Raw genomic sequence first — 13,954 nt, 5'->3', positions numbered from 1 at the left:
TGTTTCATAACTTATCATTTCCTCATGTGTATTGCATAAGTATATTATATTCATGCCTACTCTATAATTTGAACTTTTGGTCTGTTGTTTTAATTACCAAATATTTTCAAAAGTAAGGATTTGTTTTGAAAAAGAAATATATCCTCAGGGGAAGATTTATAATACCCAGTTAGTTGGAGTGTCATTTCATAGACCAAAAAGGTGGCAGGTTCCAGTCCTGGTTGGGACAACTGATTTGATGTTTCTCTTCCTCTCCCTTACTCTCTCTTTAAAATCAGTAAAAAAAAAAAAAAAAAAAAAAAACACATATCCTTGGGTGAGGATTTTTTTAGAAAGCCTTATTCTCTTTTATGTCAGCTTTAAGGTTCTATATTTAATGGATCTTTTTAGGCAATACTTTGTTTAACTAATTTCTTCTCTTTTTTTATTAGCCTACTTTTATTTCAGACAATTCTGCTATTTTAAGTCTTGCTACAGCTACATTATTTTCATCTCTACTCCTCTCAGCTCTAGGAACTGTTGTTGACAAATCGGGTGGTTGAGGATGAGAACATGGCAACATTACTCATTATGGGGACATGAAACATAGCGAGCAATTATAGAGCGATTAACTTCCCATCAGTTTTGGGGAGAGTACAGGAAACAGATTTGCAGGATTTACAGGGAAACACCAGGCAAACATAATTGGACTAGTGATGGCTGATAGAGATTTATAAGAGGGAGGATTTGCATAAGCAACTCCATGGAGGGATTCTGAAGACCACATAGCTGGCAAACACATTGCAGTACATTCTATCCTAGGGGAGGCAGATATTCCCATTCATCATCAGGTCCTTACACACTGATTAAAATATGGATGTGGGAACAAGAAATACCGTTTTTGAAAAGTATAGTAATCAGTATACTGATGATTGGTTCTAATTTACAAGTAGAATTTTTCATGATCATGAATCTTACTATGTAGTTATTTTCTGCTAAGGTGTAGTAGCAGTGATGCCACACAACTGACATTTCTCCAAAGGTATTTCATTCTGTCAGATAACACACCACATGTTGTTCTAGCTGCTGCGGTAACAATGGTGTGCAAAACCTGGCAGAGCTCCTGCCCTCTTATAGCTTGAGATACAATGAAGGACATAGGCATTAATCACATAACTCAAATACATGTTAAATTAGAGCTGTGATAAGGAAAACAAATGGCAGGGTTATGAGAGTAAGTGATAGGGGAATTTGCTAAGAGAAATGCAAGTGAGGTATATTTTAATGTATTCATATTTAAGTGGAAAGTTCTTAAATCAGTTCTCCCTGTATATTGTCTGTTCTCTTTCTTTTGTTTTCTGAAATTCAGGGAATTTCTGGTATAATTTTTCTTATACCTAAATTCCCCTCCCTCAATGAGATTGTCCTTTCCCAAAGATAAGGAACTCATTGTCTTCTAAGATAGTTGATATTATTAGCACAGCACCTCCGTGTTAAGGTGGGCATATGATTTTGTGCAGTCTCCTTTTATCTTTCAACTCAGATGAGGATTGTCACTTTGCATTGGGGAACTAGCTATACTTTCCCATGCTATTGAAAATGTGAATCAAGACCCCTACTGTTCCTTAGCCAAGAGGTGAATTTTTTCCATGTCTTTCCAACAAAGTTCTCTTTTGTTTGTTAAAGACACTGTCTCTTGCAACAAAATATTTATATTAGATAAAGCATGTTTAATGATTTAAAGGCTCAACTATACCTCATAGATATGAGGTTACATTAGCTGACTGGAGTGTTTATAATCATATTCTGACTGAATGGGCAGCACTTGATTCTGAATTGAGTGGACTTTTGAGAAACTGGATTGCTCAGAATATACTCAAAATATATGTGGTAGACACCAATGTTATATAACCAAAAAGCATTTTGCAATGTTCTACATAGGTTCATGAGAGCTCCTCTGAATATTAAAGCTCAAGGACTCAAATTAATGTGTAAACAAACAAACAAAAAATGGATGCTGCAATCTGGGGCCTTTCCTACAAAAAAAAAAAAAACCACTCAAAAAAACAAAACAAAACAAAAAACAGTAATTGCAAATATATCTTCATGCCAGATAATAATTTTAATTTGAAATTTCCACTTTGGTGCAGCAAGAAATCACCATAGCCTAGTGGTTCTGACAGAAGTACCACATTGGAGCTGCTAACCAACAGCTCATATATCTGTTGTGGGCATGATTCTTTTCTGTTCACTAAAGTGTATCTTTCAGTTTTTTAGTGGGGAAGTTTCCAATGACAAGAAAGCTGGCAGCACAGAAAATATGAGAGTTTCTAAATCATCAATGTTTGAGGATAAAAACTTAGCTGTGGTTTTAACAAGTAAAGTGTTCCCCCTTATTTACTTCTCAGAATAATAATTTATTTATCGCACTCATACTTTTGATGGTTTTAACCACCCAATGAAAATTTTCCATGTTTATAAATCTTATTGATCCAATTTAATGGCTATTTTATTTTATTGCTGACCTTAGGGTTTTTTTTTCTTTCTTTTATGACTCAGCCTGTGTCCCCAAGAAATAACTTCCGTGAAAAAGTCAGTTTTCTAAAACTTTGTAATGATGAAATTGTAACTCATATGGATTTTCTACTTAAAACCATATATTTTAATTGGCACTATATAAAAAATATATAACACTCCTTCAGTTACAATACCTGTCAGCTACTAAAGGCATCATAATACTGCCTTCCACTCAAATTATTATCAATCAACATTTTTTGAAGCTGTGTATGAACCTATAAACCCTACACAAAAAATACTATCTCATGAAAGGTTTGTGCTTCTTTGCAGCCTTTTAATTGTTGATATTAGAAAAAAAAAAGATAAACTGTAAAGCACTTTCATGGAATTTGTTATTTAAAAAAAAAACATCAGGATGTAAACAATCTGTCTATCTTGAGCATCTACTATATTCCAGGTGATCTCCTAGATTAAATACTAGGGTTATGTCCAATCTAAGAACTTTAAGGTCTGGACAAACTTGGATTTAGTTCTCATTCCATCACTTTCAAGTTGTGTGGTCTGAGGCACAAAATCCAATCTTCCTTTAGTCCCAGTTCTAGTAGAATAACCTTGCAGGGTTGTTTTGAAGGTTTAAAAAGGGATATAAGTCACTTATCCTCAGATAAGAGCCACTTAACACGTTAAGCACCCAGCCTGTTTTGTCTTCCGGATGGAAAGTATAGTGGCAGTCATCAGTGATTGACATGGCGCTTACGCAATGTAGTCATTATTGTCTTTCTTAATCCTGGGTGGTAGCAGTTGTCATCTCATTTCACTCATTAGGAGACTGAAGTTCAAGAGGATCAGTCAAGCTCTCAGGCTCACACAGGTGGTGAGAGCTGAAATTCTACTGCAGTCAGTTTTCTGTGCATGCTGCTGTGGTAGACGTATCTCAGAGATGCAAGGAGCATCCTCCTTTGGACTACTGAAGTCTGTGATTATGTCTATTCAGATGGAAAAGAGATGAAACAATCTGGGGTGGGTTAGCTGCCTTTTGTAGGGAATCCATAAGCTCTGTGGCTATTGATCATCTGCAACTATCCCCCAAGTCGGCATTAATCTTTTGAAAGGTTGGTCTCCATATCTTCTCTCTGAACACCTTCTGGGCAGTGACTTAGTATCCCCGACACCTAGCACAGTGTTTGGCATTCAGCAGATGATGGGTCAGTGTGTATGGGATAAATTAAATGAATGAGATGGCATGGGCATATTGACCAGGATAGATGCCTATAACAGGGAGGGAGATCATAAATCTGGCCTTCTCTCCTATTGAAGAGGTTTCCCCACTGTAAGGAAGGCTCTTTTCCTTTGCCCCAGGCAGGAACCCTGCCTTCTTCCCCTTCTCATCCTACTGTTCTCCCATATTTTCCTTACCAGTGGCTCATAAACGACCTGGTAGGAAGGTTTGATAAAAGTAGTTTAGAGGTTCTCTCTTCTAAATTCATAAGTTGAATTATAAAGTTGGGGTTTCTTTAAGTCTGAATTACACAGGATACGATAGGTATTACCATATTCAGACTTTTACCAACAGAAAAAGTGCTGGAAAAAGTTGGAGAATTTTCTGACTATAGATTATGGGGCCTGGAACTCATGTGCTGATAGGAATTAGAAACCACTTTGCCAGAATTAACTTTCCCAGCCTTAGGAATTTATACACTTCTATTGCCACTGTCCATATTACTGTTCTAAACCTATGGCTATTTTTATTCTTTACTCCTTTGCATATAGGCTTCCATCCAGAGTGGCTGTTAATAATAGTCTGAAATGAATGTCAAAACTCTTATGGAAGCAACACACACTGTGGAAATTTAGCTTGATTTTAGCGAGACAGGAAGGGAGAGGGATAGATAGAAATATTGATCAAATGCCTCCTGTACAACCTCTAGGGATTGAGCCTGCAACCTGGGAATGTGCCCTGACCTGGAATCTAACCATGACCTCTGGGTTCATGGGTCAACACTCAAGGGTCAACACTCAACCACTAAGTTAGCAGGATCTTGGCTTTATATCTAAAGCTGGCTGAGAACAGAATGTTTTATGTACCTTTCCTTGGCCAGAGTCCCAATGTAGCCACTTGAACTGTCTGACATAGTATCATTGGTTTCAAGTATGTTTCTATTTGAATAAATAGCACAGGACTTAAAAGAAACTAGACATAAGGGTCTGAAAAAACTGAATATATATATAATATAAAATATATACACATATATATTTTGTCACTGTCACTCAACAGTATACTTGGCTACAAATACTTTTGCAGCAGTTTAAATTTAGTAATACAGAAGAGATAGATGTAACGTAGAACTGCACTGCTCGCCTAACAGTGCATTTACTCTGGGGAAGGGGCCTAGATGTTTCTTAGGATTCATATGCTTTAATTTAGAAATTAACATAAAATGTATCTCTGTGTCAGCAATTTTCAAATAAAAAAATGACAACAGCCAACACATTAGCCGTCCAGTATGAACAAATCCAATCAGCAAAAAATATATTTTTTGGTATGCCACCTAATTTTAGTATTTAGTTTATGTGTCTGTCACGAGATGAAAAAAAAAATTGAAAACCTCAATTTTATGCCATTGTTTCCCTGTCTTCATAGGGATCTAAAATAACAAAATATTTTATCTTACTTGACTGTGTTTCCCAATATCTGTTAGGCCATGGCTAATATAGATCTGTGCTGCCTTGTGCCCTCTGCTCACCTTTCCCTCTCTCTAGTTTGAAAAACGAAAGGGGTATGTGCTCTGTGAAGTTCTAATGTGTTTTTAAGAGCCTGCATGGTTCTACAGAAGAATATGACAAGGTTTATTGCCATATTTGGAAGAGAAAACAAATAATTAGCATGGAATGGAAAACAATGTCTATTATAGTTTCAGAATTGATATTTATACTTACTAAGAATTATTTGAGTTTCATTCTTAACCCATACAGAAAATTTAAACTACTTGCCTAATATTTCTGATTAGCCATTGTTAATCCTATAGAATTAAATGCAAGTCGTCCTAACAAGGTGCCTTCTTAATTTCCCTCTATCTGTTGATGGTACTAGAACCTAGCCTCAGGTCTGCAAAGTCAAGGACAAATTCCATAGATCTTAACTCTACCCATCTACCCATCCCCTTCTTATCCTATGACTTCTAGGAAATGGACCTTCATTATTTCTTACCTGGACTAGTTACTTTCTAATTTGTATTTCAACTTTCACCCTATTCCAACTTATTCTTCCTATTACTGCTATATTAATCTTTCCAAGCCCAGATCATAGAAAATCATTCCTCACTAAAAAACAAAACAAAATACAACAGAGAAGCCCTAGCAGCTTTTAGTAACAAATCAGGTAAAATTTTCCTCTCTTGGGGTATAAGTTCTTTGCAGTCTGGTTAACTAAATAACCTCCTCTGTCTAGTTTTTTTTTTTTTTTTTTTTTTTTTTAAACATAGGTTCCAAGTGACATATAACTTGCTTCTTATTTGTTGAGCATGTCATCACACCTTAGCCAACTTCTACCTGCCATTCACCTCCTTGAATTATATATTATGTGGATATCTTTGAGGTGTCGCCTCCATAGTTATCAATCCATATACTGGTCTCTGCCTCAGTTTAGTTAACTGTTTTTGTTAATCATCATTCAAGGATATTTTTCCATTGATTTTTAGTGAAAGAAGAAAGGAGAGACATAGATGTGAGAGAGACACATCCATGGGTTGCCTCCTGCATGCACCCCAACCAGGGCCTAGCCCAAGGAGGAGCCTACATGCCCTTGATCAGAATCAAACCTGGAACCCTTTGGCCCTCAGGCCAACACTCTATCCCAGCGTTTTTCAACCGCTGTTCCGCGGCACACTAGTGTGCCGCGAGATGTTGCCTGGTGTGCCGTAGGTGCAGACAAGACAAGAATTTTATAATTTTTCACTATTTTGTTTACTTAATATTTCATAATAAAGTAATTATAAAATACTTTCTTTGTGTTTATTTGATTCCTATTCAAGAGAATTACTTTATATATAGTCAATATAGGCACAGAGTTAAATTTTTTAACATTTTCTAATGGTGGTGTGCCTCGTGATTTTTTTCATGAAACAAGTGGGCCTTTGCCCAAAAAAGGTTGAAAAACACTGCTCTATCCATTGAACCAAACTGGCTAGGGTGGTTAACTTTTTATTAAAGCAAAAAGTTATTGAATGTTCACTATATTACAAATCTCTGTTTGGAGCTGGGAATACAGATCCAATAAGAGGTTTGGTCACAGAATATTAGTGTAGTATTTTCTGTATGTTTTCCAGGAAGCAAGAACCAGTGTTCTACCATTTTATGACTAATCAACACTTTGTTCTGTTTATTCCAAGAATGCAGTGTTGTCCTAGAGATGGTTACATGGAAGGGCCTTTTCTCAGCTATAGTGCTTACTAGCCACAGAGTCTTATGGGTGTATGAGTTGTGTTACCCTGTATAAATTCTCTGGCATGTGTAAAGCCTAAAGTCTGAAAGAGAAATGCTTTCATGAGTCCAGGGGGCAGTTTGTTAGTGGCAAAATGCCTAACTTGGCCTTTGTGTGATAAAGTTATGGGTAGAGAGCTATCAGGAAGTTTGACATAAACAAGTTTGATTCATGCGCCCTAAATGTGGACGGTCCTTGAAGAAATCTAAAAGTACAAATAGGTTGTATTCAAGCTCATCAGCTTTTTAATTTTTTTTCCTGATTATAATTTGAGATATCTGCCACAGAACTAAAGTTGTATACTGGCTTAGGGAAATAGTACTACTACATGCATTTGAGGTCAAAGTTATTTCCCCCCGCCCCCCCCAAATTTTGATGTCCCTTGCAATCATGTAATAACTGTAGCAATAGCTAAAAAATGTCCAGGGTTGTCATGTTACAACATTTCTTTATCAATATGTTTTAAAAATATCTTGTTATATGTTGGTATAGAATACTAAACAGAGAAAGAAGTATTAGCTTAAAGAATCTGCTACCAGTTGCCATAGAGAATATATTAAAAAAAAAGAAAGTCTTTCTAATGCTCTAAGTGACACAGTATGACTAGATTTCTTTACAGTGCTTGAGATTACATAATTTTGGCTGGTTGCACTGAGGCTTAATTTTTTATCTAGGTTTTCATTATATTTTGGGCCAATTCTCACCTCCTCCTCTTTGTGTACTACCCTAACAACTTACTGCTTTTAGGCCAAATACAACACACACACAATACGATATTCTGTTTTTGACTAACTGAAGAATGGGGCGGGGTAGCTATCCCTTTAAAAGTACTTAAGAGCCCTAGCTGGTTTGGTTCAGAGATTGAAGGGTCAGCCCGAGGACTGAAGGGTTCTGGGTTCAATTCCCGTCAAGGGCATGTGCCTCAATTGCAGGCTCTATCCCTGGCCTGGGCACATGTGGGAGGCAACCAATCAATGTGTCTGTCTCGCCCCCTCCCTTTTACTCTGTCTGAATGGAAAAAATATCCTTAGGTGAGAATTAACAACAAAAAAGTACTAAACAACTTAAAAGTGAAGACTGCTGAATTTATAGTCTATCTTTTTGCCCTAAAAACTTAGGATATAGTAAAATATTCATCCCATGTCAGGTTGCTACAATTGAGCCACATCAGTACTAACTTCTACATTCTTTATCATCATTTAGTATCCTGTACAAATACTATTGAAATATTTATAAAAAAGACCTGTATTTTTTTTTTTTTTACTCTATTCAGGGTAAAACCAGACCTTGTTTTCCATTGCAGTAAATAAAGACAATTAAATCTTATTTATGATACCTCATGTACGTTACTGAGCAACAACATTCATTTACGTAAATGAAATGATTAAATTTTAAGTTGCCATGTTCTAAGAGGCTCCCGTAATTTTAGGAATATCAGCTAAGAATATTATGTTTTATGTAGGCAACACAACAGCACAAATATGTTGGAGCAATTTTAATGTAGTATATCCAATTATGTCAGTAGGCTATGAATCATCTCCAATTATAAAGATGCATAAATGCATTTTGTGACGCTCAAACATCATTAATTTTGTGCTTTGCATAAACTGCTCAAATGACATGATTTCAGTAATTTCTAGCATCAATATTGCAGCATCAATATAAATTCGATGTAAATTGGAAAATAAGATCTTCATCTTTATATCTGTGAAAAGGCATTTACTGAACACAGGCGCACGTTGAACCTACACTTGCTATTGGAAAAAAGAATCTGGAATGTACCTGAGAGAACCTAAATAATAATCAAGACACAAGGGAAGCAAATCCCAGAGAAAGCCTAGCTAACCAGCCAGAGCATCCCCACAGGCTCTCTCACAGCTGTCATGAAGTAAAACATGTATAATTGTTTTAAATATGAAAGATTAAAGAACAAACATTCCCACCTCCCAGCAAACTGAGTTGACTAAGTTCAGGTCTTACCAAAAGTTGTCCACATATGTTGCCATTTTTAAAACGATGTCTCACTTGTCTGGAAAATCTCTGCTTAGAGTATATTTAAAGTAATTAGAGCTCTAATTTTTTTTTCCATAATTAATATAGGCTTTAATTAAAAATGTCTCACTTCTTATTTAATTTAGAAAAGAACCTCCACATAGCTGCACCAAGTAATGTGTTTAAGTAATTATATATCAATTTTAAATTCAAGTAATTACAATTATTTTTAAAAAATCTTAGAAACTTACCTCAAAGTCAAGGTCTGAATATCGTGATTTTCTTCTCTGTTAGATATTTTTTTAAAAGAAGAAAAACCAATAAAGTTGTATTTAGTCATTGAAATGAAAATTATTTTTAATTAAATAATCCTGCTTCTTTATAAGTATTGCCTTCTCATAAAAATAATGTGAAAATGTTTGATTTCAAACTTTTATACACATTATATAAAATGTAGCATGTATAATATAAAAGAATATAAAAATATTTCTCATCTTGACCTCTTAACTCTAATATTTTAGTAAGGTGAAATTTTTGAGAAGTCACACAAAAATTTCAATATTGAAGGAGACTTTAGGTCTAGTACAGTAAAACTACTTTGGGGACACAAAGGATTAAAAGCTCTGAAGGAAAAATTATCTAGCCATCTTAAGACCTCATACCAACTAAACTCCAAAGTTCTATATAAATCTCACCAACAAATGTCTTTTTTTTATACTCCTTCATAGGAGGTCTTTTTTTTATACTCCTTCATAGGAGGGAGGAAGTCCTTCTAATTGCTGGTCCTTCTTTACAATGTCAAGTTTTTAATTCTAATTTAGTAAAACAAATAGTCCACACCCTAGCAAAACAGAGATAAATAGCTCACAGAGCTACTCTATGGTTCCAGCTCTGTTAAGCAGTACCTATAACAGAGATAAATAATTAGGCAGCAGGCCTGATAAAAATCAGTAAACATCATTAAAATGTAATTAATGTGATAATATTAGCATAGGGAAGGGTATCTTAGCATCTGCTCCAAGAAGTCGCTGGATTCATAGGATGACTGTGTATAAAAGGAGATGGCCAATAATTATAGAAAGAGTTCTCCAGATTTTCATAGTACAAAGCAAGTTTCCAATATAGGGTGTTTTTTGGGGGGAGGGAGTCTTTATTTTTGGAGGGAATGGGAATGAAACGGGAAAAAACTAAATAATCAAAACAAGTCGTATTCAGGCAGTTGTAAAAAATATTTAAACCTTTGGACACACTTCTGTTTTATTTTTTCCTCTTCTCCTCTCCCAATATATACAGTCTCAAGTACAGAGACTTAACAGCTACAAGTCTCCCACCTAACTTGGGTGTGATTCCTGGTTAACATTAGTAGAGCCGGAAAGGCACTCGTAATTTAATGAGAAACCTGACTAAACTTCCACTACTTGCGTTAAAATGGTCACTGTAAAACCAGACCCTCCCTAAGTAACCAACTCCCAAAAGTTTGTAACAGTAGTCAGAAGGTAATATACCAAAACAACAATTTTGTTGTTAAAAAAGAAAGTTGAAAAGTTCTGAAATCATTTGATTTTGGTGGAGCTAGGTTGAGAAGCCTGTTTTCATGTACAGTCAAATTTAATGGAAACTCAGCACGTTAATGTCCCTTTGCTCCGTGTCCCCAGCATTGGCCTGGCCTCGCCTGGTGACATCCTGGAAGGAAAAAAGTGAGTGGGCAGGCATTTAACCTAGACCCCCTTTGTCATCTCCCTGCCACTGTTGTTATCTAACTGCACTGTGCTAGACCACATGTCAGTGTTCCCATTCGGCTCTTGGATGCTTTGCCTTCTTGGCACTGTGATTCAGCAGGACATTTTTTGTAAGTATACATTAAGCAAAATTACTTCCTAATATAGCAGATCCAAGTAGGGAAACACTTAGCTTTAAGCAATTATTATAGAACATTAGCCATGAGCTTTGTGCTCTATTTGAAAATTGAACAGCGAAATCTCATGGAAAAGGTTCAGCGAGCTAGAGAGTGAAAGGCCCTTCTGCTGTACACGTTGAGGGATTCTCTCTGTTGCCTCTTTGCTTCTGAATGCAAAGCTGTGTTGCTAAAGGCTCCACGTCTTATGAGCAAGAACAAAAGATGGGGACCTAGAAAAACACCAGAGATTCTACTTCCTAGAGCAGATGTCAACTATGTCAATGTGAAATATGGAAAAGAAAATGGACATACTCCTACAAATAGATTACCCTGCCTTCCACTTACATTTGCTAACATAAAGGCATATAACAGAACAGGCAGCCTTGAGGGATTAACTAAGAAACAAATGAAGCCAATTTCTATCAAAAGAGCCTAAAGATGGGAAGTAAAGCCGTGAAGACTTAAAAATGAGAGAGTGGCCCTAACTGATTTGGCTCATTGGCTAGAGCGTCAGCCTTCGGATTCAAGGGTCCCATATTCGATTCTGGTCAGGGGCATGTACCTTGGTTGCAGGCACATATCCGGAGTGTGCAGGAGGCAGCTGATCGATGTTTCTCTTTCATCGATGTTTCTCTCTCTCTCTATCCCTCTCTCTTTCTCTCTGTAAAAAATTCAGCAAAATATATATTTTTAAAGAACGAGTGGGGGAAATGTGGCAAATTTTCACAGCCCAAGAGAGATAAAATGTGTGTAATATGCATATCCCCACAATACTGATCAAATATTCCAACCTTTTATAGCTTATAAAGTGTTTTCACATATGAACATGCTAACTGCCCTGTGAAATGGTTGGGAAAGTATTATTTACTATCCCCATTTTACGAATAAGAGAACTGAGGACTAGAGAAGTTAAAATAACTTATCCACTTCACCTGGATAGTGAGCAAATGAGTTGGGATTCCCACTCAGGTCTTCTAACTCCAAACCTTGTGTTTTCTCCACTCTCTCACTCACTGCTCAGTGGTACAAGTGATAATATTTTGTAGCAAGTATGCATGTTACGTTTTGCAGATTGATACTAGAACTCATCAAGAATAACATTAGAGAACCCTGTTAATCCGCAAGATTGACAGCAGTGGACAGAGATGCTCTCTCTAAGCATAAAGCAAGGTAACCAGATTAACTTTTACTTGTCAATTCTTTTTTAAAGGAAAAACATAGCATTATGATCATTTAAACAGAAAAATCTGATGGCAGTATACATATTAGTGTTGAGTAAAATAACTTAACCATCCTAATATAGGATAATTTATGAGCAATGATACCCTGACAAAGAGTAGCTGACTTCTTCACCTCCTATTGCAAAATTTAATTTACTTTAAAGAAATATCTGGCACTGGAAGATTGGTGGTGTGATGAGAAAATCAGAGTGTTCAATTTGTTCAATTTCAGTCTAGTCAATTGTCAAGGTCAGTGTTCTGTCCTCATCTCATTGGACTTTCAGAAGATTTGGAAAGTTAATCATTTCATCATTAAAACACTCAACATCAGTCAGCTTTTCCTCCCCCCCACCCCCCACCCTTATTTGCTGTGGCTTCTTCTCATCTCCCTGCCTTATTGTGGAGTTCTCTCCCAGAAAATAGAATCCATTCCATAGTTTTAAATACCATCATTTCAATTTCAAACATACTCTTCTGTTCCCCTCATCCCCCCATCACTGAAGAAGTTGGATATCTAATTGGTCAAGTTAGAAACTGAGGAATCACCCATTTTTTCCTTCTGTCCCTCATCCTGTATGTCAAATCCATCAGCAAGTGCCATCTGTTCTACCTTCAAAATACTTCTTGGTCCACCCACTCCCTCCATCTCTACTTGTATCGATTTTATAGATTACTTCAGTAAGACTCCTAACTATCCTCTAGCTTTCTGTTCCAGTTCGCTTTTTCCATCCTCAGGATCCTAATTCTTCCTCTTCCAATCCATCAAAGGGGTCAATGGATAGAGAATTGATAAAGACAATCCTCATTTGCTTCCATTGTTTTAGAAGGCCCTGCACAATCTGCTCTTTTTCCTATTCCAACTTCCTCTTAATGAGCTCACCCACTGCTTCAAAGGTCTTCTAATTCTATGGAAATATTCCAAGCTCTCTCAACTCAGTACTACCTCTGCACTTGCTTTTTTTTTTTTTTTTTTTTTTTTTTTTTTTTTTTTTTTTTTTAGTCTGAAACTCTTTAGAAGACTCCCCAGACCAGCTTAGTTAAAGAAGTCTCTCCTTCACAGTACCCAGTTATTTCTCAGAACACTACATAGATTTAGATGATTCATTTGTTAAAGGTTAATTATCTCTACCACACGGGCAGTATCCCTATCTGTTTTGATCACTTTTATATCTTCAACATCTAGCAGAGGGCCTGGCACAAAAGCACAGATTCACAAAATTATAGATGAATGATTGAGGCGGCACACTGGCAGGTGAACAAATCCAAAGGAATGAGACTTGTTTTTGTTCCCCTCCCCCATCAAGAATACTCTGGGAGAATTTGGAGAAGTAGGTGGATGACACAAAACCATTATGAATAGGTCAATTGACAGCCAAGAGAATTAAGACAATTTTTAGGAAACCAGGCTTATCACTAATAGTAGAGAAAAAAAATGCAGGATGGTACGAGTCTATTCTGAGCCATACTTGGTGAGTATATGCGCAGAGGCATCATCCATGTGTACTTCTTGTAGAATAATGAATACTCTCTCACAGGGAATACTTCATTGTTTGTGTCACTGCAAATTAAGCTGGACAGGCCACTAGAAGATTCAGTGAGGAATATATTCCACTGATTAATAAATGCAATGTGACTACCATTAAAGATTCTCTTACAAAGTTTTTCACTCAGAGAGAAAGCTTTAACAATCTGTTTATAATATCTGTGAATATAAAACCTGATAAAAATGAATTTTATTTAATCTAATTTTGTTTGTGTGCCAGCACAAAAGATAAAATTCCCTAATTCAGTAGTAAAACAAAAACACTAAAGAAGGCTAAGGCTTCTTTTCCCCACAGCCATATGAGGAAAGAATTAAAAAAGAAAAAC

The 13,954-nt window shown here is 36.2% G+C and overlaps 1 protein-coding gene across 7 annotated transcripts in view; it reads right to left on the bottom strand.

Moving 5' to 3' along the window:
• The window catches only part of ADGRB3 (adhesion G protein-coupled receptor B3), a 687,259-nt gene that overhangs the window by 7,440 nt on the left and 665,865 nt on the right, over positions 1-13,954 (bottom strand). For 6 of the 7 annotated variants that reach the window (XM_084890389.1, XM_084890391.1, XM_084890393.1 and 3 more), the window contains one exon: positions 9,220-9,255. The exons of the other annotated variant lie outside the window; for it this stretch is intronic. In XM_084890389.1, coding sequence (XP_084746515.1) covers positions 9,220-9,255 — 36 coding nt within the window. The remainder of the gene's footprint in view (positions 1-9,219; positions 9,256-13,954) is intronic. 7 annotated transcript variants of the gene reach the window in all.

The sequence above is a fragment of the Pipistrellus hanaki genome (assembly GCF_964339955.1).
Source record: "Pipistrellus hanaki genome assembly, chromosome: 7".
NCBI lineage: Eukaryota > Metazoa > Chordata > Mammalia > Chiroptera > Vespertilionidae > Pipistrellus > Pipistrellus hanaki.
Note: the sequence above shows the minus strand (reverse complement) of the source record. Positions and strands in the feature narration are given on the sequence as shown.